Source organism: Marmota flaviventris, chromosome 10, assembly GCF_047511675.1.
Source record: "Marmota flaviventris isolate mMarFla1 chromosome 10, mMarFla1.hap1, whole genome shotgun sequence".
Classification (NCBI taxonomy): domain Eukaryota; kingdom Metazoa; phylum Chordata; class Mammalia; order Rodentia; family Sciuridae; genus Marmota; species Marmota flaviventris.
Window position 1 is genome coordinate 40,810,145 of NC_092507.1, and position 24,698 is coordinate 40,834,842.

At 33.3% G+C, this 24,698-nt stretch overlaps 1 protein-coding gene across 2 annotated transcripts in view; it reads right to left on the bottom strand.

Annotated features, from left to right (window-relative positions):
* Nrdc (nardilysin convertase) overlaps window positions 1-24,698 on the bottom strand; it is an 87,973-nt gene that overhangs the window by 25,376 nt on the left and 37,899 nt on the right. For both annotated transcript variants that reach the window (XM_027944915.2, XM_027944916.2), the window contains 10 exons: window positions 21,423-21,496; window positions 15,855-15,950; window positions 14,855-14,977; window positions 11,730-11,787; window positions 9,929-10,002; window positions 6,853-6,922; window positions 3,578-3,655; window positions 2,033-2,153; window positions 1,895-1,953; window positions 1,564-1,618 (listed from right to left, as the gene is read on the bottom strand). In XM_027944915.2, the coding sequence (XP_027800716.1) occupies window positions 1,564-1,618; window positions 1,895-1,953; window positions 2,033-2,153; window positions 3,578-3,655; window positions 6,853-6,922; window positions 9,929-10,002; window positions 11,730-11,787; window positions 14,855-14,977; window positions 15,855-15,950; window positions 21,423-21,496 (808 nt within the window). The remainder of the gene's footprint in view (window positions 1-1,563; window positions 1,619-1,894; window positions 1,954-2,032; window positions 2,154-3,577; window positions 3,656-6,852; window positions 6,923-9,928; window positions 10,003-11,729; window positions 11,788-14,854; window positions 14,978-15,854; window positions 15,951-21,422; window positions 21,497-24,698) is intronic.

The following is a 24,698-nucleotide window of genomic DNA, read 5'->3' on the forward strand; positions in this document are numbered from 1 at the left end:
GCAACAAACCATGGTAATATTAATAGTATCTATGACCTTCTCCAAGAGAAATCACATTTGTAGATATCATGTATACTCAATGCTACTTAAAAATCCTGAAAATTACTAGATATTCTACCACATCTTGTTATTTAATAAAGAAACACATTATTATTTTTTACTGTTTTGAGTACTTTAATATTCCTTTGTAAACTACTATATTATGCATTTAAGAACACCATGGGAAAAAAAAAAGAACACCATGGGGGGCTGGGACTGTAGCTCAGTGGTAGAGCACTTGCCTGGCATTGTGCGAGGCACTGGGTTCGATTCTCAGCACCACATATAAATACATAAATAAAATAAAGGTCTATCAATGACTAAAAAAAAAAATTAAAAAAAAAACACCATGGGGAGTGGGGAAACACTATGTACTGTGTATTAATTAACATTATTGTTTCAATGTTAAATTTCCCACTGAGACAACTATATTGAGGTAAGGCAAGAGACTGCCTCTGCCTTGATACATGCCAAAAAACATTTAGGCGGGGCTGGGGTTGTGGCTCAGTGGTAGAGTGCTCACCTAGCACGTGCGAGGCCTTGGGTTCAATCCTTAGCACCACAAAAAAATAAATAAAATAAAAGTACTGTATCCAACTACAACTAAAACATAAATATTTTAAAAAAACATTTAGGGTGAAGTATGACATTGTATATAATTAACTGTCAAAAGGTTCAATAAAAAATAGACACACACACAGAAAGAGAAGAAAGAAAATATGATGAATTATTATCAACTGGTAATATTATCAATTTAAGTGAGCGATATACCAATGATCACGTACTACTGATAATTTTTCCAAAATTTTAAAAAGCCAAGAGGATTAAGTAGTATTCTGAGGAGGGGTCTACAACATTCAACAGACTTCTAAAGGGATCCAAGCCACAAACAGGGGGAAAAACCCTCTGCTCTAAACTCTTTACCTTTCAACATTAAATAATATCTTTCTTTTATATGTCCTTATACTATATAGATAATTTCTTACTTATGTTCCTTTCTATTGCCTAGAATATAACCAAATCTTATTCAAACCCTATATTTTGATACTGAACTCAATTCAAATTTACTACACCTATGAAGACTTCTCCTATCCTATTTCAATCAAGGAAAATATTGTCTTTCCCCTAAAATAGCAAAGCTCAGTGTTTCTAACATTATACATGGCAATTACTACAGATTTACCTTAAAGAATACCTTCACAATATTTGAATTCCCAAACTACCATAGCACAGCAAGCTTTCCATGAATGTTTATCAGAGGGATAGATAGGATGGATGATTACATTGACAAATGGCTGTGATACAACATGATCTATGTCATCTGTCTAATCCTGTCACTGTTACTCAATATAAATACTCAAAACAAGATTTAATTTTTAGATAGCCTCAAGGCCATCTTGAGACTCACATGACAAAGAGTGGCAGAATAAAAACTCCAGTGACACTTCCAAAAAGAGGAACAATGTCCACACCAGTTTCAACTTGGTCACAGATAACATTCAAAAAGAATTTGACTTCCAATACCTGTTCTTGGTAATGAAATTCATTATCCTCAATTTTCTGAATCTCTTCAAAAACTCTATGAAAGAAAATGATAATTAGAGATATACTTAAATTTATCACTAGAATCATCAACAAGAAAAAAGAAGCATAAAAATAAAGAACTGGCCAAATAAATGTAAAACCTTAGCGTACACTCACATGTAGAAGGATGAGGATATGAAGCCAGTAAAGGAAATAGAGTAGGAAATGCCTGAAAAACCATCCCACAGGACTAAACCATGTGTACTGGCAGGCTGAAGGCTAAAACATATTAGAATTGACTCCTGGCCTCATTCTAAGAAGTTTTTATTACCTTTTTTCTGGGCCTAGCTTCTGCAGCATTTTTAAATACTGAAAGACAGTATGAGCAACCTGAAAACAAAACATCTCATTAGTCTATTACATAAAGTAATACCTATATAAAAGAAAAAAACTCCATGTTAATATTTACCTCGTAGAAATGTTCATAACCTTCATCAGTTAATGTGATAGAAATGCTGAACACTGAATAAGTAGAATTTTGCTCAAATCCTGTCTCACCATTTCCACCAAATAATGCAAGAGCCCAGCACCTATAGTTGGGAAAAAATAATCCAATCAGTATATCTGAATTGACAGCCTACAAATACTTCAAATTAACAAAATAGGCTTTTCTATGTAAAATTTGGGAATCTTAGCTTTTGATTAAATATAATTTCTAATAGTAAATTTCAAAGTACAAATTTTAAAAGCATAAAGCCTTCCAACAGACGATTGTGCACTTGGGAGTCCCAGAAGGAAGTAACAGCCGTCTTTACCTGTTTAATGGGGAAGCTAATAGATATTGCAACACAGTAAAACACTAACAGTTTCATGAAATCAAAGAACTTCTTCTTGAAATAAACAATACAAAATATTAAGATATGGCTGCTGGGAAGCATTTCACTTATCATTTCTTATTTTGTCTCTTAAAAGAAATCTTAAAATGTATCAAATACATTCCAGTTTAGAAAGTCAAATGAGCTCTTTGAGACTATTAGCTAATCTATATAGATTGTCTAAGAAAGAAACAAGACTGGATCTTTTCCTGACTAAAATAATATCCTAAACTTTTTTTTCCAAAACACTATGGAGTACTTTATGTATTTTCGTGTCATCCTTGCACAGGGACTGTGTTAATCTCTGAATCAATTTACTTTATTTTATTTTTATTATATCTGCTACCAAAGTGAGCACCTGAAAACTTAAGGGAGAAGGACTCCAAAATGAAGTATTTGAAATTGTAATAAAGTTTGGTAAATTTGCACACATCTCAAAGCACATTATACATACTGTAAAAGGTATGTATAAACTCAATTATAATTGGTTTATTCTTTTATAATAACTCTAGCCTCTTCATTTTCTTTATTTTAGAACACACTGATATCTTCAAGCACCTCTTTACATTTCTCATCTCTTTTCATTCTCAAATTAATTAATTAACAAAAAAGTCAATCAAGGAATTACCATAATATCCTGGTCCTGATTCTAAAGTTTTGTTTCTATTATTTGGATGTAGGTGACTTACATAGGTGCTTACATGCATCATGACACACTCTGCTAAGAAAGTTACATACACTTTTCACAACCTCATATATTTTGTACAACTGATCTACACACTGAAATTTTCATTAAAGTCTACCTTTTGGTTTAGAAAAGCCTAAAAAATCCAGTTTTTAAATAATTTACTCCTTTACTATTTTGTCAAATCCAAATTCTTGATTAGAGTTAACCAATTTATGTAATTCTGGAATTTATTACTTTCATTTATGATGTTGGTGTACAGTATGAGGAAATAACAAAATAGAAGATGACAATTAAAATAAATGAGGTTATGGATATGATTACAACTAAGAATTAAATTTTATTGTAGACCTCCTGGCAGCTAAAGCAAAAGAACCAGCAATGTAACACTTATTGTTTACTATTATCTTTCAGAGGTTGTTATACTGAAAATTCTTAATAACTGAATACTTGCTTTTTTCTAAGGTAAGAAAGAATGCTGCCTTTGCCTTCATGTCCAACCAGCCAGGAGATATAATGAAGTGGCTTCACCCTTTAAAAAAAATTTAAAGGTCAGAAAAAAAGCTTTTTTACACTAGAAAATCTTATCTCTAAGACTATAACATTTGATTTATTCTTTTTTGGTTTGGTTTGGTACTAGGGGTTGAACCTAGGGTTGCTCTACTACTGAACCACATTTCCAACCCTTTATAATTTTTGAGACAGGGTCTCACTAAGTTGCTTAGGGCCTCTCTAAAGTTGCTAAGGCTGGTCTTGAATCTGTGATCTTCTTCTCTCAGCCTCCCAAGTCACTGGGATTACAGACTTGTGCAACTGCACACAGTAACTACAATATTTGATAACATAATTAAACTTGTTCTTACAGAAAGCCACTAAATGTGAAATTGCAATTAATTTAAAAGCAGCAAGATAAAAATATAAAATATGGTAAATCACTTTATCTGAAATCATTGAATGAGTACAATCATTCCAAAATTTAAGGCTAACTTCTTTTCTTGGATACCAAACTTCTCTCCTTTCATGATAAAATCTTATTTGTCTCACCCAAAATAAAAGTAATATAGACTATCATTTTAGAACCTAATACAGGGCTGTTATGAATCACTCTGTCTACAAACAAAAGCTTTGTAAAATGAAATGTGTTATTCTAAAGGTTGGAAATCTGGGTTCTCGTTTTAGTTTTTTCAATTAAGTCAGTTTCTAGTTTTAGTTTCCTTCAAGTAAATCAGTACTTTAAACAAAAGACATAACCTCACTGTATTTTTATTTTCACTTGTCCATGTGCAGAGTTTTCATGCAAATGCAGTTAACAGGTATTAATATTATATAATAATAGCCTAAGTAGTTGCATATGTTATTCAAATTCTTTACCCACTAGCTTCTACATAATTTTTAAAATGTAGTCCTTAACAAAATATAGATATCCAGAAAAATGAATTAGGTAATCAAATGAAGTTACAGAACTCAATTTAGGAAACTTTTTTTTCTCTAATCAGTAAATTAATTTATTTATTTAGAAATGGAATTTTGCCATGTTGATCAGGCTGGCCTCAAAGTAGCCTCCTTTCTCAGCCTCCCCAGGAGCTGGGACTGCAGGCATATATCATCATTCCCACCAAAACTTTGTAAACTCTTAAAAATCAGATATAATATTATGATTTCCACTATATTAAGCAACACTGAAAGCCTATACGACATTGTTTAAAATGTGAATTGATTTACATATATACTAAGACTGGCACAGAGGAGTGAGCTCAGTGGATCACATATTTTCATCTAAACAAAGCTAATTGTACTGTATTTAGTATCTAGAGGAATAAACAATTATTGGCTTCTCTGTAAAAACTGGATCCCTATAGAAGCTAATTTACTGGATATTTATATTTGGAGATTCAAAATAACTGATGGTGATAGGGGTGGGGGTGAGGCATTGCTGGGTATTGAACCCAGGGGTACTCTATCACTGAGCTACATTGCTAGCCCTTTTTATTTTATTTTATTTTATTTTTAAAGAGAGAGGGGGAGAGAGAGAGAGAATTTTTTTAATATTTATTTTTTAGTATTTGGCGGACACAACATTTTTGTATGTGGCGCTGAGGATCGAACCCGGGCCGCACGCATGCCAGGCGAGCACGCTACCGCTTGAGCCACATCCCCAGCCCGCCCTTTTTATTTTTTAATTTGAGACAGGGTTTCACTAAGTTTCCCAGGCTGCCTTGAATTTGTGATCCTATGTCAGTCTCCAACTTGCTGGGATTATAGATGTGCACCACTGTGCCTGGAGAAATATCTTGTTAAAACTAACAGTCCATTTAAAAAAAAAATAAGCAAATAACTGGATGGAAACATAGAAATTTTAACAGTTTTTGGAAAAATAATCATTAATAGTTTTTTTACTTTTCAATAATTTTCAAAATTACCACAATGAACTACCTTAATAATGCATTAAAGCAGTTAAATTGTTTATATGTAGTATAATTCTATTTCCATAAAAAGTATGTGTGCTTTATATTTAGTATTTTAATGCCTAAAAGATATAAAGGAAACTATTAAGGTTAGATATATATTAGAGGACAGGAACAAATACAGAAGCAGAACTTTACTTCTCACTTAATGGCTTTTTGTCTTATTCGACATTTAAAAGCATGTAGTAATTTTAAACAAACTTTTAAATATGCTTAATAATGCTTCTTGAGACTTCATAACTAGATCATTGAGTATATTACTTTTTTCTATATTTTCCTTATACCAAAAACAAGTAGACAATATGTATTTTTTTCTGCTTTCTCATAAGCACACTATTTTTATTAATTTTATGAGACCTGGTATTCTAACAAAAGCATTTTTTTTTACCAAGCTCAAGCAATACACATTACTTTCTTTTCTTCTGATTGTATATGTGTCCTCATGGCTTTGTTTTGTCCACAGTGGTTTTAAAAGATTAATTAAATTTTTATCAACTCAATTGCATTTTCATTTGCATTTATTTCTAATTATACAGTATTTGTATGTGTGGATTATTTGATCCTTATCTTTAAAAAATTACCCTGGCCCAAGCTGTACTGTTCATATATACATAAGTTGAAATACCTTCCCAATTAAAGTAAATATGCCTTAACTCATAGTAGCAAAAATCCTTGATGCTTACTCAAAAAGTTATTTAACTTTACTTTTTTGGCAGGGGACTGGGGACTGAACCCAGGAGTGCTCTACTTTTAGCTACATTCCCATCCCTTTTTATGAATTTTGAGACATGGTCTCACTAAGTGGTTTAGGGCCTTGCTAAATTGCTGAGGCTGACCTCCAACTTGTAATCCTCCTGCCTCTGTCTCCCAAGTAGCTGGAATTACAGGCCTGTGCCACCATGCCTGGCTATGACTTTACTTCTGAAAGCATCAAATTAAATGGTAGCCACCACCTAATAAACCATGCATAGATATATTTTTGTACTAAAAATACAAAAGAAAATAATTATAAAAGTTAACATTCTACTAAATGCTCAATTTTGAAGACTATGGAAAGGTAGTCACAAGAGAACTCTAGTTTTTAATACCCAAAAGGACAGTAAAATATACAGCAAGACTTGGAAAATCCAGGCATGTTTAATTTCCAAGTTTAACACATCTGTGTTTACAAATTCAGAATTCTGTAAACGTAAACCATTTAGCATGTTTTAAAAATATAGGTCGCTCAGTATCTAATGAAGTTTAGTTTCCCTTGAACTCTTACCTGTAATGTTGCTGTTGAGGAGGAAGTGCCCATGTGATGGTCAGAGCATGAATTTTTCTGATGGGAACAACTAAACAAAATATTTTCCAGAAGAACAGATATTAAGTGTTTCTCCATAATTTTTACAAGATTATAAGAACTTTTTAAAAAGTTAATTTTTAATTATATTTCATCCTCCAATAAACAGAAGGTTAAATAAAATGCAATTATTATTATTATTTTCAGCTGCCAATTTTCCAATTTGAATAATGTAATTTTTGGCGGGGAGGGTATGAGGGATTGAACCTAGGGATGCTCAACCCCTAAGCCATATCCCCAGGCCTTTTTACTTTTTATTTTGAGACAAGGTCTTGCTAAATTGCTGAGGCTGGCTTTGAATTTGAGATCCTTCTGCCTTATTCTTCTGAGCTGCTGGGATTACAGGTGTACAGCACCACTCCTAGCCAAAAAAATGCAATTTTTATAAATATCTTTTCTATTTAGTTTCTTTTATCTTTTCTATTTACTTGGTAGTAACAAAACCAGGGATGAAAGACCAGTGAAAATAAGAAATGCTGCTAAGGATGAATCTCTTCTTTCAGGAAAGGATACAAAATTAGGAGTTAGGAGATCCATGGCAAAAATCCAGTCCTACCATCTTGCTGTGTGTGCTTATGTGACTTTGAGAAAAATCACTTGCACTTAAAATCTTTTTGAATCTGTTTCTCATGGTAAAATGAACACCCAGTGTACTGGGTACTCACTGGGGTGGGTGGTGGTAGAATAAAAGCCCAATAGAAAACAATAAACAATAGAAAATGAGTTGTCTCTGGGAATAAGAGGCTTAAAAGAACAGAGCCAGTGGCAGAAGGGGTGTACAGAAACAGTCACTGATCAGAGGAAGAAAAAAGAAGAGAGACTAGCAATGGGGTGAAAGAGAATACCTAAGGCCATCAGGAGAAAGAGAAAAAAAAATCTGCCACAATAAAAGTAGCAAAGAGAAATGGTGAACTAAAAATGCTTCTGTAATATTCAGTATGGGTAAATTTAGTAAATTACAGCATAATCACATGACTCATTAAGAGGTTATTACAGAATGATATTAAATTTTAAAAAAGCAGGAGTCGGTCAATCAATAAATGGGCCAAGGACCTGAACAGATACTTCTCAGAAGAGGTTATACAATCAATCAATAAATATACAAAAAAAAAATGCTCATCATCTCTAGCAATCAGAGAAATGCAAATTAAAACTACTCTAAGATACCATCTCACTCCCAATAAGAATGGCAGCCATTATGAAGACAAACAACAAGTGCTGGCGAGGATGCTGGGGAAAAAGGTACACTCATACACTGTTGCTGGGACTGCAAATTGGTGCAGCCAATTTGGAAAGCAGTAGGGAGATTATTTGGAAAGCTGGGAATGGAACCACCGTTTGATCCAGCTATTCCTCTTCTCGGACTATAACCAAAGGACCTAAAAACAACATACTACAGGGACACAGCCACATCAATGTTTATAGCAGCACAATTCACAATAGCTAAACTGTGGAGCCAACCTAGATGCCCTTCAATGGATGAATGGATAAAAAAAAATGTGGCATTTATACACAACAGAATATTACTCAGCACTAAAAAATAATAAGATCATGGCATTTGCAGGGAAATGGATGGCATTAAAGCAGATTATGCTAAGTGAAGTTAGCCAATCTCAAAAAAACTAATGCCAAATGTCTTCTCTGATATAAAGGGGATGACTCAAAAAGGGGAAGAGAGAAAGAGCATGGGAAGAAGATTACCTATATATAGGGAAGAGGGGTGGGAGGGAAAGGGAGGGAGAAAGGGAATTGCATGGATGGTAGAAGGAAACCCTCATTGTTATACAAAATACATGTATGAAGATGTGAATTTGGTGTCAACATATCCTGTATACAGAGATATAATAAATTGTGGTATAAAGGTATATTAAGAATTGTAATGCAAAAAAAAATAAGAGAGCTCATGTAAAAAAATAAAAATTTTTTAAAAATTTTTAAAAAGTAGGAGTCAGAAGTGTATGCATTAATAACATCATTATTATTATTATTATTATTATTATTATTTTTATTTTAGTACCAGCACTTAACCACTGAGCCACATCCTCAGCCCCTTTTTATATTTTATTAGAGACAGGGTGTCTCACTGACTTGCTTAGGACCTTGCTAACTTGCTGAGGCTAGCTCTGAACTCTTAATCCTCCTGCCTCAGCCTCCCAAGCCACTGGGATTAGAGGCATGTGCCACCACACCCGGCTAATAACCTTATTTTTTATGTTAAGAAAATATAATGGGGGGCTGGAGCTGGGGCTCAGTGGTAGCGCACTTGCCTGGCATGTATGAGGCACTGGATTTGATTCTCAACACCTCATATAAATAGAGAAATAAAGGTCTATTAACAACTTAAAAAAAAATTTTTTTAAAAAGAAAATATACTTGGGGCTGGGGGTATAGTTCAGTGGTACAGCATTTGCCTCATACGCATGAGGCCCTGGGTTCAATCGTCAGCACCACATAAAAATAAATAAATAAATAAACAAATAAAAATAAAGATATTGTGTCCATATACAACTAAAAAATTTTTTAAAAAAGAAAATATACCTATAAAAAAATCATGTAAATTTGCCAAATATGATTTATCTCATTGATCTAAGGGGTAGTTCATCCTGAGTTCCTCAATCTGACATTTTAAAGATTTTCTTCACTTAACAAATATTTGTTTTATATTAGAGTTAAAATAATTTCCAAAGTGTTTTCTCTCTTATATTTTTCCTTCTGTAAAGGCAGACGAGAGCAGAATGTAGATAAAATGAATTAAGAAGGAAACAAAAAAGCCAAAGAACAAAGAGAATAGGGTAAATCAGGGAAAAGCCATGAAACAGACTCAAGTAGCAACAGGGCACTATCTGTCACTAATTGGATATCCCCTGTCCATATACTCCCTTTCCAACACAATTGTATTTCCTGCTGTGTTCTCATTTTCAAAGAAAATTGGCAGTCTTAATTTTTAGAGAATGTGCTAAAGTTATTTCAAACAGTTTTAAATCTTAGAGTCACAAACCTCTATAAAGTTTGTTAAATGCTGGTGTGTCAAATGGATCCGTTAAATGCCCAAAGTTTGGTTTGGGTAACCCACTGAAAACAAAACAAATAAATTAAAATTTAAATGGCAAAAGTTTTTATAAGCAGTATCATTAGGGATATCTAATTGAATAATAATTATAATATATTCTACATTTTTGCTGACTGGCAGGCATTCTAGGCATAAACCAACAGTTGGCAATAAAGCCATTAATTCCTCAACTACACACTCTATTCTTAACCTCAGCTTCAATAACTAACATGCCTTTACAACTTACAAGATAGCAAATAATGAACTGAAGGGAGCCTACTCTCAGTTTTCATTGCCTCTATAAGCCCCATTCAATTTTAGTTCTCCCTATAAAAAAGTCATTCCAGAAAGAACATTTACACTAGAGATAATAATTTTCTTTTTAGTACTGGGGACTGAACCCAGAGGTGCTCTACCACTGAGCTACATCCCAGCCCTTTTTTATTTTGAAACAGAGTCTTGCTAAGATGCCGAGGCTGGCCTCAAACTCAAAATCTTCTGGCCTCAGGCTCCAGAGTCACCGGAATTACAGGCAAGATGATACTTTTCTTATTCAATAAATATATATGGAATGATTATTAGGTATAAAGCACTATATTAGGAACTGTGGTGTTTTAAAAACTCAGCCTCTTCTTTCAGGGGCTTCCAATCTGATTAAGGATAACTACACATTTCTTATAAAAATATGGCCAATACAAATTAGTATCACCTCAAAAACTCTTATTCTATATCATTAAGGAACCAAAGTTATTAATAATAGGAGAATTTTAAAAATGCTCATTAGGGACTGATAGAACCTAATGAATCCCTCAGAATCAGTATCTGTGATTTTATTAGTGAAAGATGTTTTTTTAATGAAAGACATTCGATTTGTTATGGGACATTTCTATATCTCATATTCATTTCTTATCAGAAAAATAAAAAAATTAAATTAAATACCCCCCAAATTTGGCATGGCTTTAAATTATCTTCCCAGACATAAAAAGCACTGGTAATTTTCAATGGAAATTTATTCAATACCAAAATAATAACCAATCAGTTGTTATTACAATTTTTTTCCATAAATTTAAAATGACTATGTATTGGGATGATGAACTGGAAAAGCCACTAGCTTACTCACCTGATATTAAAAAAAAAAATGCAACAATAAAGTATCTTTCACTTATTTGTATTATTTTGATGAATCTGAGGTGGACAAAAATGTTAAGGAGCATCCTGAACTGATACATTATGTAATTTCTAATAAAAACCATTTTGGTTTAACAATCTGAAATAAGCTTTCTAGGTAATATGGAAAATCAGTCATCATCTACAGGTTTTTCTTTTACGGGGAAAAGCATACCACATTCCAAACAACTGACATTTAAAAAACAAGCTTTCAGAATACACAATTTGTTAGAGGCAGAAGACATATTATGGTTCTCACCATAGTACTTTCTTTCATTATTATGGTTTCAAACACCAAACACAGTAACAGAAAAGCTCTGAATAAATGTAAAAGAGGCATAATTTCTTCAGAATTATTGTTTACTATAAATTTATAAGCCTGTAGATTTCGACTATGGAAATGGGTTCTCCAACTTAAGTTTTCCCACTCAAAAGCTGTGTAATCTTGGCCAAAGTTATTAAAATTAAGTCTTAATTATGACATGTTTAAAAAAACAAAAGAAAAAAGCCTTTGTGGCTCATATAAAAAGATATGGTCTCTTAAATTCTAAAGTATATGACTTATAAAAAATAAGTAACTTACTTGTTTGGTATCTGGGAGAAGATTTCAGTCACCCAGTTTTCCAAAGTATCCAGTGTTTCTTGAACGGAAGAAAGGGACACATAATATTGTTATTCAATGTAGAAACAGAATTAGATTTTTCACAGATCTTTAGCTTCAAAACAAAGAGATATTTTAATTTGAGAATTACTTGCCAGTTCTTAATCAGTAATAAGTAACAGGAAAAGTAACAGCAGATAAAAAAAAAACCTTAAGACACACAATTTTATTAGACTTCATTTCTCACTGGTAAACTTAGAAAAGGCACTCAAGTTCAAAAAAAGTGAGAGAGAGTTTTTGTTTATCATTAGGCTAGTGTGAAGGACCAAGAGAGAAGAAATATATCAACCATCCTCTTACACCCATTCCAAAACTTATACCCATTCCAAAACTGCTAGCTTCTAGGAAGGTCTCCCCAGACCTAACTTACTTCACTTGTATATACTACATTATACTTACTGAGGTTTTACCCTATAAGTCTCTTTTTTTATTTTTATTTTTTTTAGATGTATGGACCTTTATTTTATTCATTTATTTATATGTGGTGCTGAGAATCGAACCCAGTGCCTCACACTAGGCAAGCGCTCTACCACTGAGCCACACCATCAGCTCCCCTATAAGTCTTTTTGTTTCATTTATGTATGATTTCCATCTTGTTTTGATTCCTTTCTTACATTTCCTAAGAAATTTTTTGAAATTTTTAATAAGACACAAGATCTAAATGAAAAAGGAGATGTTTTAGCTTTATCAAGTGACCATCAGCGGAGTCACGTGAGTTTCATTAATTCTCAATTAAAAAAAGCCCAATTTAGAGCATGTGCTTAGCATGCAATTGGCCCTGAATTCAATCCTAGCACTCCCTCCCTCAAAAGATGCAAGATGCGAATATAACTAATCAAAATTTGAATTTATTCTATACTATTTATTCAGATGTTTAACTTTCAAGTAGCATAATAAATGTATAAGCTGCAAAATCTATGGAATCCAGATTGTATAAATGGTTTTCATTAAAACTATGGCTTATTTAAAAATTTTGCAATAAACATTTATAGTTCTTATTGGTTATCACAAAGGAAGAAAGTGCAAAAGAAACAATACACACTTGAAGAAAACTTCATGTATATGAAACAAGTTGCAACTATTAAAAATTATAAATTAATTTATACAACAAACTTGGAATTATCTGCATTAACAAATGTAAAAAGAATCAAGAAGCACATCTAAAATTTGAACAAAAGAATCTATCATACCATAACCAAAACTTTGTTAAATCAAAATAATGGACTATTTTGATCATAAATGCAAAATTTTTTTATATGTAACCCAAGTTAGCTTTGACCTTAATGTTGACAATATAGAGGGCAAAATTTAATAAAAAGGAGACTCACTTAAGGTTAAAGAATTAGCTTTTCCAGAGGAAATCTGCTAAATGTAAGATTATGTTAAAAGGAAGCAACTGACTTTGAAAAACAGCCTAAAGAGGTGAAAATGTAAAGAAAACAAAAGAAAGCTTCCATAATTCTCTTAATGAGAAAAAGTTAACGAGTTACTGAAGATAATAATACAAGATAGAAAGGAGTAGGAGTATTCATCAATCTTTTATAATTAAGATACTTCTATCATTGTCACTATAATTGATTTCAATCATGCCAATTTAAAGGACCTTATGTGAAGATGGACAGACAACTTGCCCTGTAAGAGTTTATAATCAGGGGCTGGGATTGTAGCTCAGTGGTAAAGCGCTTGCCTAGCACATGTGAGGCTCTGGGTTCGATCCTCAGTACCACATAAAAATAACATTTTTATAATAATAACATTGTATACAACCTCCAACTAAAATAAATTTTTTAAAAAAGAGTTTATAATCAACAGAAATTAAATGTAAAACCACAGAAACAGAACATCTGAACTTGGCTTAAAAAGCCAATTCATAAAGCCAGGTGTGGTGGTGTCTGCCTGTAGTCTCAGCTGGGAAGCTGAGGCAAGAGGATCACTTGAACCTAGGAGTTCAAGGCTAGCCTGAGAAACAGCAAGATCTTCATCTCAAGAAAAAAAAAAAAAGCTTAATTCTTGATCTATCAGTGTTATCAGTATACTCACAGACAACATAGACTAGCCTGTAGATACATCCATTTCTACAAGAGAAAAACATCTGCACTGGTCTGTGGTGTAGCTCAGCGATTTGATCCCCAGCACCATAGGGGAGGTAAACATACCGTGAAGTATATTAAGTGCTAGAGTAAACTGTATGTAATTATGATTTTATTTTACTTTTTTTTTAGTTATTGATAGACCTTTATTTATTTATACGTGGTGCTGAGAATCAAACCCAGAGCCTCACATATGCCAGGCAAGTGCACTACCGCTGAGCCCCAGCCCCAGCCCTAGCCCTGCAATTATGATCTAATGCTGCATCTTTACATTTGTTTACATTTCTCTCCATAGTGAATAATGACATGTATGGTCTATAAGTTTTTGCATAAGTTTTGATAAATCTTAACTTTTATTTTTATTTTTTAGTATTTATTTTTTAGTTGTAGTTGGACACAATACATCCACTTCATTTGTTTATTTTTATGTGGGGCTAAGGATCAAGCCCAGGGCCTTGTGCTAGGCGAGCACTCTATCACTGAGCCACAACCCCAGCCCAAATCTTAACTTTTAATTTTCCCTCCAATACCAGTGATTAAACTCAGGATCACTTTACTACTGAAGCTACCCTAGTTTCTTTAAATTTTGAAATAAGGTCTTACTTAGCTGCAAAGACTGATCTTAAACTTGCGGTCCTCCTGCCTCAGCCTCTGGAGTAGCTGGGACTACAAACATTCACCATCGTTCCCAGCTATATTTTAACATTTTATAATAAATGTCTATATTTCCTGGCAACAAATAATAAACTAGACCATTATCTATCTATATTTTATGCATTCATCACATACCAAATAAAATTTTTCAAAATTTTTAGACTGTATGTTTCTCTACAAGTTTTTTCGAACTGTTGTGGATCTTAAAAAAAAAAAAAAGTCAGATAAGTGGACTCAATGCAGTTTCCATACTGTTGTTCAAGGATTAACTGTACTTCAGAATAACTCTAAAGATAATATTACCTTTGGATTGAACCACTAATGTCATGTAATGAGCAGAGTAGTAATGCATCCAGAATTCTCTCAATCTAGCATGTGTATCAATATTATTCTTTTTTGGTTCATGCTTGAGAGTCTCAGCATTTCCTGTAAAAAGTTGGAAAAAAAATTATAAAAGTAACTAAAATCACTTTTTTGTTAAAAGTCTTCTACACCAACAATGCATGTTCTGCCACTTTACTTGACCTATGAAGAAATGCAAGCAACAAGAATATTGAATAGTGTATAATAATAAACAAAAATTCTTAAGGAACAATTCTGAAGTATATTTTAATACACAAGGAATTCACCTCTGGTTAGGAATACCTCAACAGCAGACAAGAAATAAATAAGCTTCCTTGCTTAATAGTCTAATACTCAATTCAGTTTACCCTCTGAATTAGTTTATTAATATTCTGCCTAATTCTTAAAAATAAAGCAAATAAAGCCAGAATATTCAGGGAAGTACAATATATTTGAAATATACTTTATTTATTATTGCTTTGTTTTAAGTATATTCTAGATGAACTCATCCCAGTTTCTACTCTATTGGTTAAAAGGATTAATATTAGGCTATAAATGAATTCTACCACCAATAAAAAGCCATTATGAAAAACAGATAAACAGCTTACCAGTTAAAATAAAATTAGATCATAATTCATACTTAATGACCTTCTGTTGAAAAGTTATCTAGCCACCCAAAAAAGCAAAAGGAACTTAGCTACCCTAGCTTTATAATTTTAATTTATCACCTTTTCTTTTTTTTTTTTAAAGAGAGAGAGAGAGAGAGAGAATTCCATTATTTATTTTTTAGTTATCGGCGGACACAACATCTTTGTTTGTATGTGGTGCTGAGGATCGAACCCGGGCCGCACGCATGCCAGGCAAGCGCGCTACCGCTTGAGCCACATCCCCAGCCCAACCTCTTCTTATTCTCAATCTTTCTTACCTAGAAAATATGAAATATTATTATTTAGTATCTTACCCCAAAAAAACTTGCCCATAGGATGTCCAGGTCTAGCAAGGCTCCCAAACAACATTTCTTTCCTGTTTGCATCAGATGGTCTTGCAAGTTGATATTCTGTCATTTTAAAGAAATACTTTTAATAAAATTAAATTCTAGTATCTGTTCTAATTTTTTTGAAATTCAAGCTTACAGAACTTAAAACAAGTAAGTAACAAAAATTAATTTTTATAAATCACTTAAGACTGAAGTTGAGAACTTAATGACTTAGGCCTAGCTTTATCACTTAATCTGTCACTTTGGGTAAATCAATCACCTTTCTAGAGTTTTCTCCTATTTTTCAAATGAAATAAGGCAGTTATGATCTAAAGGTTTCAGCTCTAGGTTACTATGTCCAAGAATTTACTGAACAAAGTACTAATAAAATATTAAACCAGCAGGGCATGGTTTAATTACATGCCTGTAATCCCAGTGGCTTGGGAAGCTGAGGAAGGAGGATCACAAGTTAAAGGCCAGCCTTAGCAAGTTAACAAGACCCTGTCTCAAAATAAAAAAGGGCTGAAGGTGTATGCTCAGTGGTAGTGTGTCCTTGGGTTTAATCCCCAGTATCAAAATTCAATTCAATTAGATTCAATTAAATTTAATTCATGTTAATACCTAATCCCCAATGGGTAGAGACCTCAAGAATGAGATTACTGCCCTTATGAAAGAGATTACTGCTCCCAAAGAGCTTCCTCATCTCCTCTGCCATGTAAAGACACAGGGCAAAGATGACTGTCTATGAACCAGGAATTGGGCCTTCACTAAATATTCAAAACTGCCAGGGCTTTGATCTTGAACTTCTCAGTTACCAGAACTGTGAGATATAAATTTCTGTTGTTTATATGCCACCCAGCCTGTGATATTCTGTTAAAGCATCTAAAACAGGCTAGGAGAGCTAGAATTCCAGTTCTGTTACTAACTAAACTGTTCACCCTTGAGGAATTTATCTAACTTACATTTCTGTATCTATAAAATGAACTCAAAAGGACTTAGTTCATATGATTTTTATAAGGAGTAAATATTAATTTTTTTTGGTTGTAGATAGACACTATATCTTTATTTATTTATTTTTATGTGGTGCTAAAGATCAAACCCAGTGCTTCATATGTGTGAGGTAAACACTCTACCACTGAGCTACAACTCCAGCCCCAAGGATTAAGTAATTAAAAAAAAAATTTAATGAATACCTACTGTGTTGTTAGGTACTACTGAAATAGTTATTGGGAGTAGAAATTTGAATAAACAGTAAAAGGAGCCAAGTCCATGGCCTCAGAGAGTTTAAATTCAGGCAGAGGAGAGAAGCAATAAACAAATGAACAAATGTTTTCAGATAATATCAATTAGAGATGGGTGCTGAGAGGTCCCAGCTTCCTAAGGAGTCACTCAAGCTAAGGGTTGGCTCCAGCTATACTTGAAAGACAAAACAGGAGTTTTCTGGGCAAAGATAGGAAGAAGAGTGTGTAAAATATTCTAAGGAGAAAATGGGGAAGGAGAATATGCCAACTCCAAAAAAGAGAAAGAAGGTTAATATGGTCAAACAAAGGTCAGAATCAAAGCAGAGGCCAGGAAAAAAAAAAAAAAAAGGAAAAAAAGTCTAGACAAGAGATATGCAGGATGGCTGAGGCTGTAGCTCAGTGGGAGAGTGCTTATCTGGCATGTGTGAGAGGCACTGGGTTCGATCCTTAGCATCACATAAAAATAAACAAAATAAAGGCAAAGGCATGGCGGAGAGGGGAGATAAGCAGGAAATAAATTTTGAAAGGGTCTAGGTAAGACCTTTGAGAGAAGTATAAAATGTGTATGAATATAGCTCTTGGTATCATATAGTCAATACTGACTATAGATCTTTGGTAAAATAACTGATTTTGGGTCTTGGGGTTACTTATTAATCCCTCTAAGCCTCAATTTTACCATTAGTCAAATAAGGATAATGGGGATAACAATCACAATAATGCAAATAATAAATGTTCAAAAAATGATGTCAATTATTTATCATGGAATAATGTAGTGCATTGCAGATGCTTAATCAAGGGAATTGACATTATCAGATTTGGACTCCTAGTAAACTCATTCTGCATGAAAATATAAATAATGGATTGAAGGTCACCAAGAATAGAACTAGAAAAAAAAACAGTTACAAGTCCTTACTATTATATTTGGTGAGAGAACAGAAACTAAAGTGAAAGTAGAAACAGAAGCAGAAGTAAACATATTCAAGAAAATACTTTAATTATAAGTCATGAAGGCTAATCCAAAGATGATTCAATAAAAAGTATAGTCACAGCTTCAACAGAGTATTTTTTTCTTTTCTTAAAGTCTCTGTAAAAATATGAAGATATGGCTACAACATACAAGAAGCAACTCCATTACTGAAGATGTCCATGTCCGAGGCCAAGGGTATAGTTTAGTAGAAAAGTGCTTGCCTAGCATGAAAACAGATTCTTCCCTAGAGCATCCAAAAGAAAAACTACCCTAGGGAAACATTTTAGAATTCTGACCTCCAAATCTGCAAAAAAATAAACCTGTTTTATTTTAAGCCACTGAATTCTAGTAATTTGCTTAGCAGCAACAGGTAACTAATATCACAGATATGTAAACATATCTACAAAAAGGAATTTAATTACATGGCAGGTTATGATAATTATAATGTTGTATCTCATTCATTAAGTCTCATATACTAAAAAAGCTAGTATTCTTAACACTACTGACCCATTCAATTTAAAAAAGTAGATAAATAATAAAAATTCATTATATCTGAATACCCAGAGACCACAATCTTCCACATGATTAGATAAAAGGGCTTTGTTCATATCCTTCATTCAATCACTGAGACATATTATAGTTAATTATGTGAGAGTATGAGCTAATATTAAAATAGTTAAATTTTAAGAATAATTTTTGCCAAAATCTTGTTTTATCAATAAATAAATCCCACCTTAAAAACTTACCTTGTGGATATGTCCTATGAGCAAGTTAAATGTATTCAAGAAAACTAAAACACTGAGCAAATCTATATGCATTATGCTGATAAATGCTTATAAACATATACGTACACACCCTTCAATGAAAGAATAGACCAAAAATAGATAATCTACACAAGGAACAGTAATAAAGTATTGAAGTCAGTATTATTTAACAAAAGGCCAGGAAAGAATTAATTTCTTCCACAAACAGAAGGAGACAAATAAAGGGAAAGGATTCTATTGGATGAATCTGTCAGGACCCTCCAAATCTTTATATATATGGAACTGGCCATCTAAGCATGCAGGCAAAGAAAGTCATTAAATGAAACAAGTAACAGAAGAATGATAGAAGAAAGACTCTCACATGGAAATGGAACAGAAAAAATAACATTTGATTATTCAGCTCTCTAAACTGGTTAATGAGGGCCTGGGGATGTGGCTCAAGCGGTAGCACGCTCGCCTGGCATGCGTGAGGCCCTGGTTCAATCCTCAGCACCACATACAAAAAAAAATACACAAAAGATGTTGTGTCCACCAAAAAATAAATATTAAAAAATTCTCTCTATCTCTCTCTCTCTCTTAAAAACCAAACTGGTTAATGAACATTTAAGTAACATGTCATATCAGTTATAATAGATCACAAATTGAAATTTAGGTCGTCTATCATTAAAACAAAAAAAAATTGAGCAAAAACCAAAGCCCAACAGGGATTTTGCCATAAGTTCATCTTAAACCAAAACAAACTAGTATGTGTGCATGCATAATGTAATGAAGCATAATAAAATATATTCTGATTTACACTTGTAGTATCTAATTAAAGATTTTTTTTTTTTTTTTTTTTTTGGTGCTACTGGGGATTTAAACTCAGGGCGTTATGGATGCTTGGCAAGTACCCCACCACTGAGCTTCATCCCTAGCACTTTTTATTTTTTTATTTTTTTGAGTCAGGATCTTGCTAAGTTGACCAGACTCATTCCAAACGTAGGATCTTTCTGCCTCAGTCTCCTGAATAACTGGGATTACAGGTATGTAACACTGTGTCTGGCCCTGAGGTCTACATTTTTAAACATTGATTTAACCCATTCTAGAACCTATAGGAAAAAAAACATACTAGAAAGCATTTAAGAAACACAGATAGGGTTGGGGATGTAGCTCAATGGTAGAGCACTTGCCTAGCATATGCAAGGCTTTGGGTTCAATCCCCAGCATCATACACATCAACAAAAAGACACAGATAATAGTTATTCAGTCTCAAAACTTGATAAGGGTTTTCAGAACTTTCCTTAGTAATTTTGGCTTTCCATTTGTTCAAAAAAATATCTGGGTCTAAACTAAAACAGATTTTGGTAGGCAAGTAAAATGAAGTAATAAACTTGATTTAAAGAAACTACTAAAGCTAGGAGGCAAATAAGCTATCTTATCCTCTGTTACAAATAAATTGAGGGTCATAGCTAGTGACATTTCTATAAGTTAAACAAAGATGTGGTGACTTCCAGACAAATGGCTTTTTGGCCATGTGTGGTTTACTCAGCCTACTCAATGTATTAAGTCATTATTAGACCTAGACACTGAATCAAGCCAAGGAAGAAAATACTATAAAAACAAACAAATACAGACATCTTGATTTTTCAGTTGCTACAAGCCAAACCTAACCTATATAAATTCAAAGTTTCCCCAACTCTACTAGTACTACTTATACTACATAATTCTAATGCTAAAATAAAGCAAGTAATGTTATTCTACAATGGTAATGTTTATGGTATAAAGCTCTAATGAACCTCACCCTATTGAATAGTGAAAGTCCTTATTGTTTACATTCTTTAAATCCCAAAGTTAAGAGAAATGGTCAAGAAGTAAAATTAAATGCATTTCCTGCTCAGGGATTTATTTCTTCATCCATAGATATATAACAATTGTTTTTGTAACTAACAAAATTTAAGACACAAAGCACCTATACACAACAAATAACAAGTAACAAAAGAAAAACTATAATAAATATCAGGACAGTATACTTGAAGCCTCAGAAAAATGTCTATTCACACAGAAAGAGTAAGAGAACTTTTAAAGCTTTAATACCTAATTAGCTTGAAGAAATTGGCTACTATCTTCCTGTGTACACCCGCTTGTAATCCTAGCAATTCAGGAGACTGAAGAAGAAGTACTGGAAGTTCGGAGGCCAGCCTCAGTAACTTAGGGAGAACTTCAGCAATTTAGCAAGACCCTGTCTCAAAAACTAAAAAGAGCTGGGGATATAGTTCAGTGGTAGAGCCCCACTGGGTTCAATCCCCAAAACAAAAAAAGAAAAGAATTAGGCTACTGTCTTGCAAAAGATTAGCCACTATGGTAAAATTCTGAAAAAACAAACCATGAGTAAGCTAAATTCTAGTATTCTTTTGAAATTACTTCAATTCTAACCTGAATAAGAAATTTATTTCCTTCAGGAATTAATATGACATATTTATCTCAATGTTGCCCTTTAAGATATAAAGATAAAATGGCCTAGGGATAAACAATGATAAATGTGCTAAATAACTGGTTCAATAAGGAAAGAAATCATTAAAAGACATGAAGCACTTTTTTTTACCACTATCAACAGCTTCAACTTCACGGTCAATTGCATCTCTGATCATTAGTGGATGGATGAAGAACTGGGCCCATCTGAAAAACAAACAAGATAGACATTTCTGGTTTTGTTCAGTTTCATCAATCAACATCTATTTTTTAATTAAGAAATTTTGCTAAAATGGAAATTTAGTTCACAAATATAAAATCAAAATAACATTCTGCATTTCTGTATTAAAAAATCTACAAACATTCATTATAAAATATAATAAGCACTTATAGAGAAAAGTACATAAAACAAACACACAGAAAATGTATAAATATACAGACTAATGTATAACTACAAGAAAAACATATGAGTGCCCCACTCAGGTGAAGAAAGAGACCATATGACAACTACCCTTTCCTCAAAATTATCCTGAATATTATGGCAATCATCTCTCTGCTTTTGTTTATATTTTACAACCTGCAGTTTTTGTCAACCTTTTTCTTCATCATCAACCCTAAGGAGCCTTTTTAGTAATTTTCTCTCATCTACTCCATCCCCTACCATTGACTGACTGATTATTAATTTTGCAGTTAGGAGGGCGGAATCCAGGGCCTCACCCATGCTAAGCAAGCATTTTACCACTTACAATTTACCAATTACATCCCAAGAGGCCCCTATAATATCTTTTTTTAAATTTATCTTTTAGTTGTAGATGGACACGATATCTTTCTTTATTTTTTTGTGCTGCTGAGGATCAAACCCAGTGCCTCACACATGCCAGGCAAGCGCTCTACCACTAAGCCAAAACCTCAGCCCAGTATCTTTGCTTTTTTAGCCTATTGCATTTTCCTATTTTTAGAATCACCTAATCTACATAATACTAAATAAACTTTCTGAGATTGTGGTTGGAGTATCACTGAATGTACATATCAAGAGAACTGACACCCTTTATAAAAATGAGAGTTTGAATGCACAAATAATACTCTCCACTTACGTAGGTCTTTAATAATTCTCAATAAAGTTTAGTGTATTTCTACTACATAATTTTATGCTGTTTTTGGAAGATTCCTGGGTGCCTGATTATTTTTAATGATATTATAAAGATTTATTTTAGTGTCATAACTCTACTACATAAAAATAGTACTGAGATATATAAATATGTGCATGTCTGTATGTATAATTAAATATATTCTGCCTTTTAATCCCAACGACTCAGATGGCTGAGGCAGGAGGATCACAAGTTCAAGGGCAACCTGAACAACTCAGCAAGGCTCTAAGCAACTTAATGAGAAACTGTCTCAAAAGAAAATATTATAACGGCTGAAGATGTTGCTCTGTGGTTAAGTGCCCCTGGGTTCTATTCCTAGTACAAAAAAAAAAAAAAAAAAATCTCATTTTAATTTTAGTACTGGGGAATGAACCCAAGACCTCACACATGCTAGGCAAGCACTCTACCTCTGAGCTACATTCTCCAACACTTTTATTCTCCTTAAATTTTTTATCTTGAGAACTGGTTTAAGTTGCCAAGACTAGCCTCAAACTTCTGATATTCTTGCCTCAGTTTTAAGTAGCTGGGATGACAGGTGTGCACCATCAAACCTGGTATTTATTTATTTGTGTTTTTTTGCGGGGGGGCAGGTGGTACTAGGGATTAAGGTAAGGGATGCTTTATCACTGAGCTACATCTCCACTCCTTTCTATATTTTTATTTTGACACAGGATCTCAGTAAGTTGCTGAGGCTAACCTTGAACTTGTGCTCCACCTGCTCTAGTCAACCTAGTTGCTGGGATTACAGGCATGCACCACTGTGCCCACTGCAGCAACTTTTTATTTTGTAGTCAATCTACCTTTCTAAATTCTCTTGTTGAAATTAATAATTTAGCTGAGTGCGGTGGCACATGCCTGTAATCCCAGTGGCTAGGTAGTTCAAGGCTAGCCTCAGCAACTGAGCAAGGCCATAAGCAACTTACTGAAACACCGTCTCAAAAAATAAATAAATAAAAATAAAAAGGGCTGGAGAGAACTGGGGTTTTAGCTCAGTGGTAAAGCACCTCGCATGTATGAGATACTGGGTTCAATTCTCAGCACCACATAAAAATAAATAAATGTAATAAAGATATTGTGTCCATCTACAACTAAAAAAAATGTTTTTTTTAAAAAAGGGCTGGAGATGTGGCTGAGTGGGAAAGAGCCCCTGGGTTCAAATCCCCCTACAAATAATAATGATATAGCTGTAGAAGATTTTGAATTTTTTATGTATCATCTGCTATGACAGTTTTGTGTTTAGCATCTCCCCCCCCACTAACTTGTATTAGAAATGATAATTACAGATTACCACAGATTGTATCTGTCTTGTTTCTGATCTCAAGTTAAAATTTTTCAAGTTTTCACCATTGAACTGTTTACCAGTTATCATGAGAAAATGGTCTTATACTGTTTGCTAAGAACATCTTTAAAAATAGGTACTGAAATTCATCATACATTTTCTACAAATTATTGAGATGTATTTTCTCCTTTGATATGACAATGTGATGAACTACATTAATTCATTATGTTACATTACTTCATTTTTCTAGGATGAACTCAACTTAGTGTTGACATACTGTCCTTATATATTGCTATTTGTGGGTGAGCCTGGCCTATAATTTTTCTTATAATTTTTTCTAAAAAAATCATGCTAGCTTCATAAATAAGGAGTTATTATTTCTTTCAGTTTTGGTAGTATTCTAAACCTAAAAACTTACAAGAAATTTTCATTACTGATTTCCTTTCTTTGATGGTTATAAGATTACTTGAACTTTTAAACTATTTCTTCTTATTTCTGTTAGTTTTATAAATTTGTGTGTGTGTGTGTGTGTGTGTGTGTGTGTGTGTTTTACTGGTGATTGAAGCCAGGACATTGCACATGCTAGGCAAATGCTCTATCACTGAGCTACATCCCCAAACCCTTTTTATTTTTTATTTTGAGACAGTCTCCCTAAGTTGCCCAGGTTGGCCTTGAACTTGCAGTCCTCCTGTCTCAGTCTCCTATGTAGCTGAAATTATAAGCATGCAAGACTGTGTCCAGCTAAAATCTGTATTTCTAAGAACTTACGTACTTCACCTAATTTTGTTTTCACTTCCTGACAGAGGTTGTTCAAAATCTTATTATACTTCCTTCCAAGGGCTGAGGTTGTGGCCCAGTGGTAAAGCACTTGCCTAGCATATGTAAGGCACTAGGTTCAATCCTCAGCACCACATAAGGATAAATAAATAAAATAGAAGTATTGTGTCCATCTTCAACTAAAAAAAAAAAAAAATCTTATTAT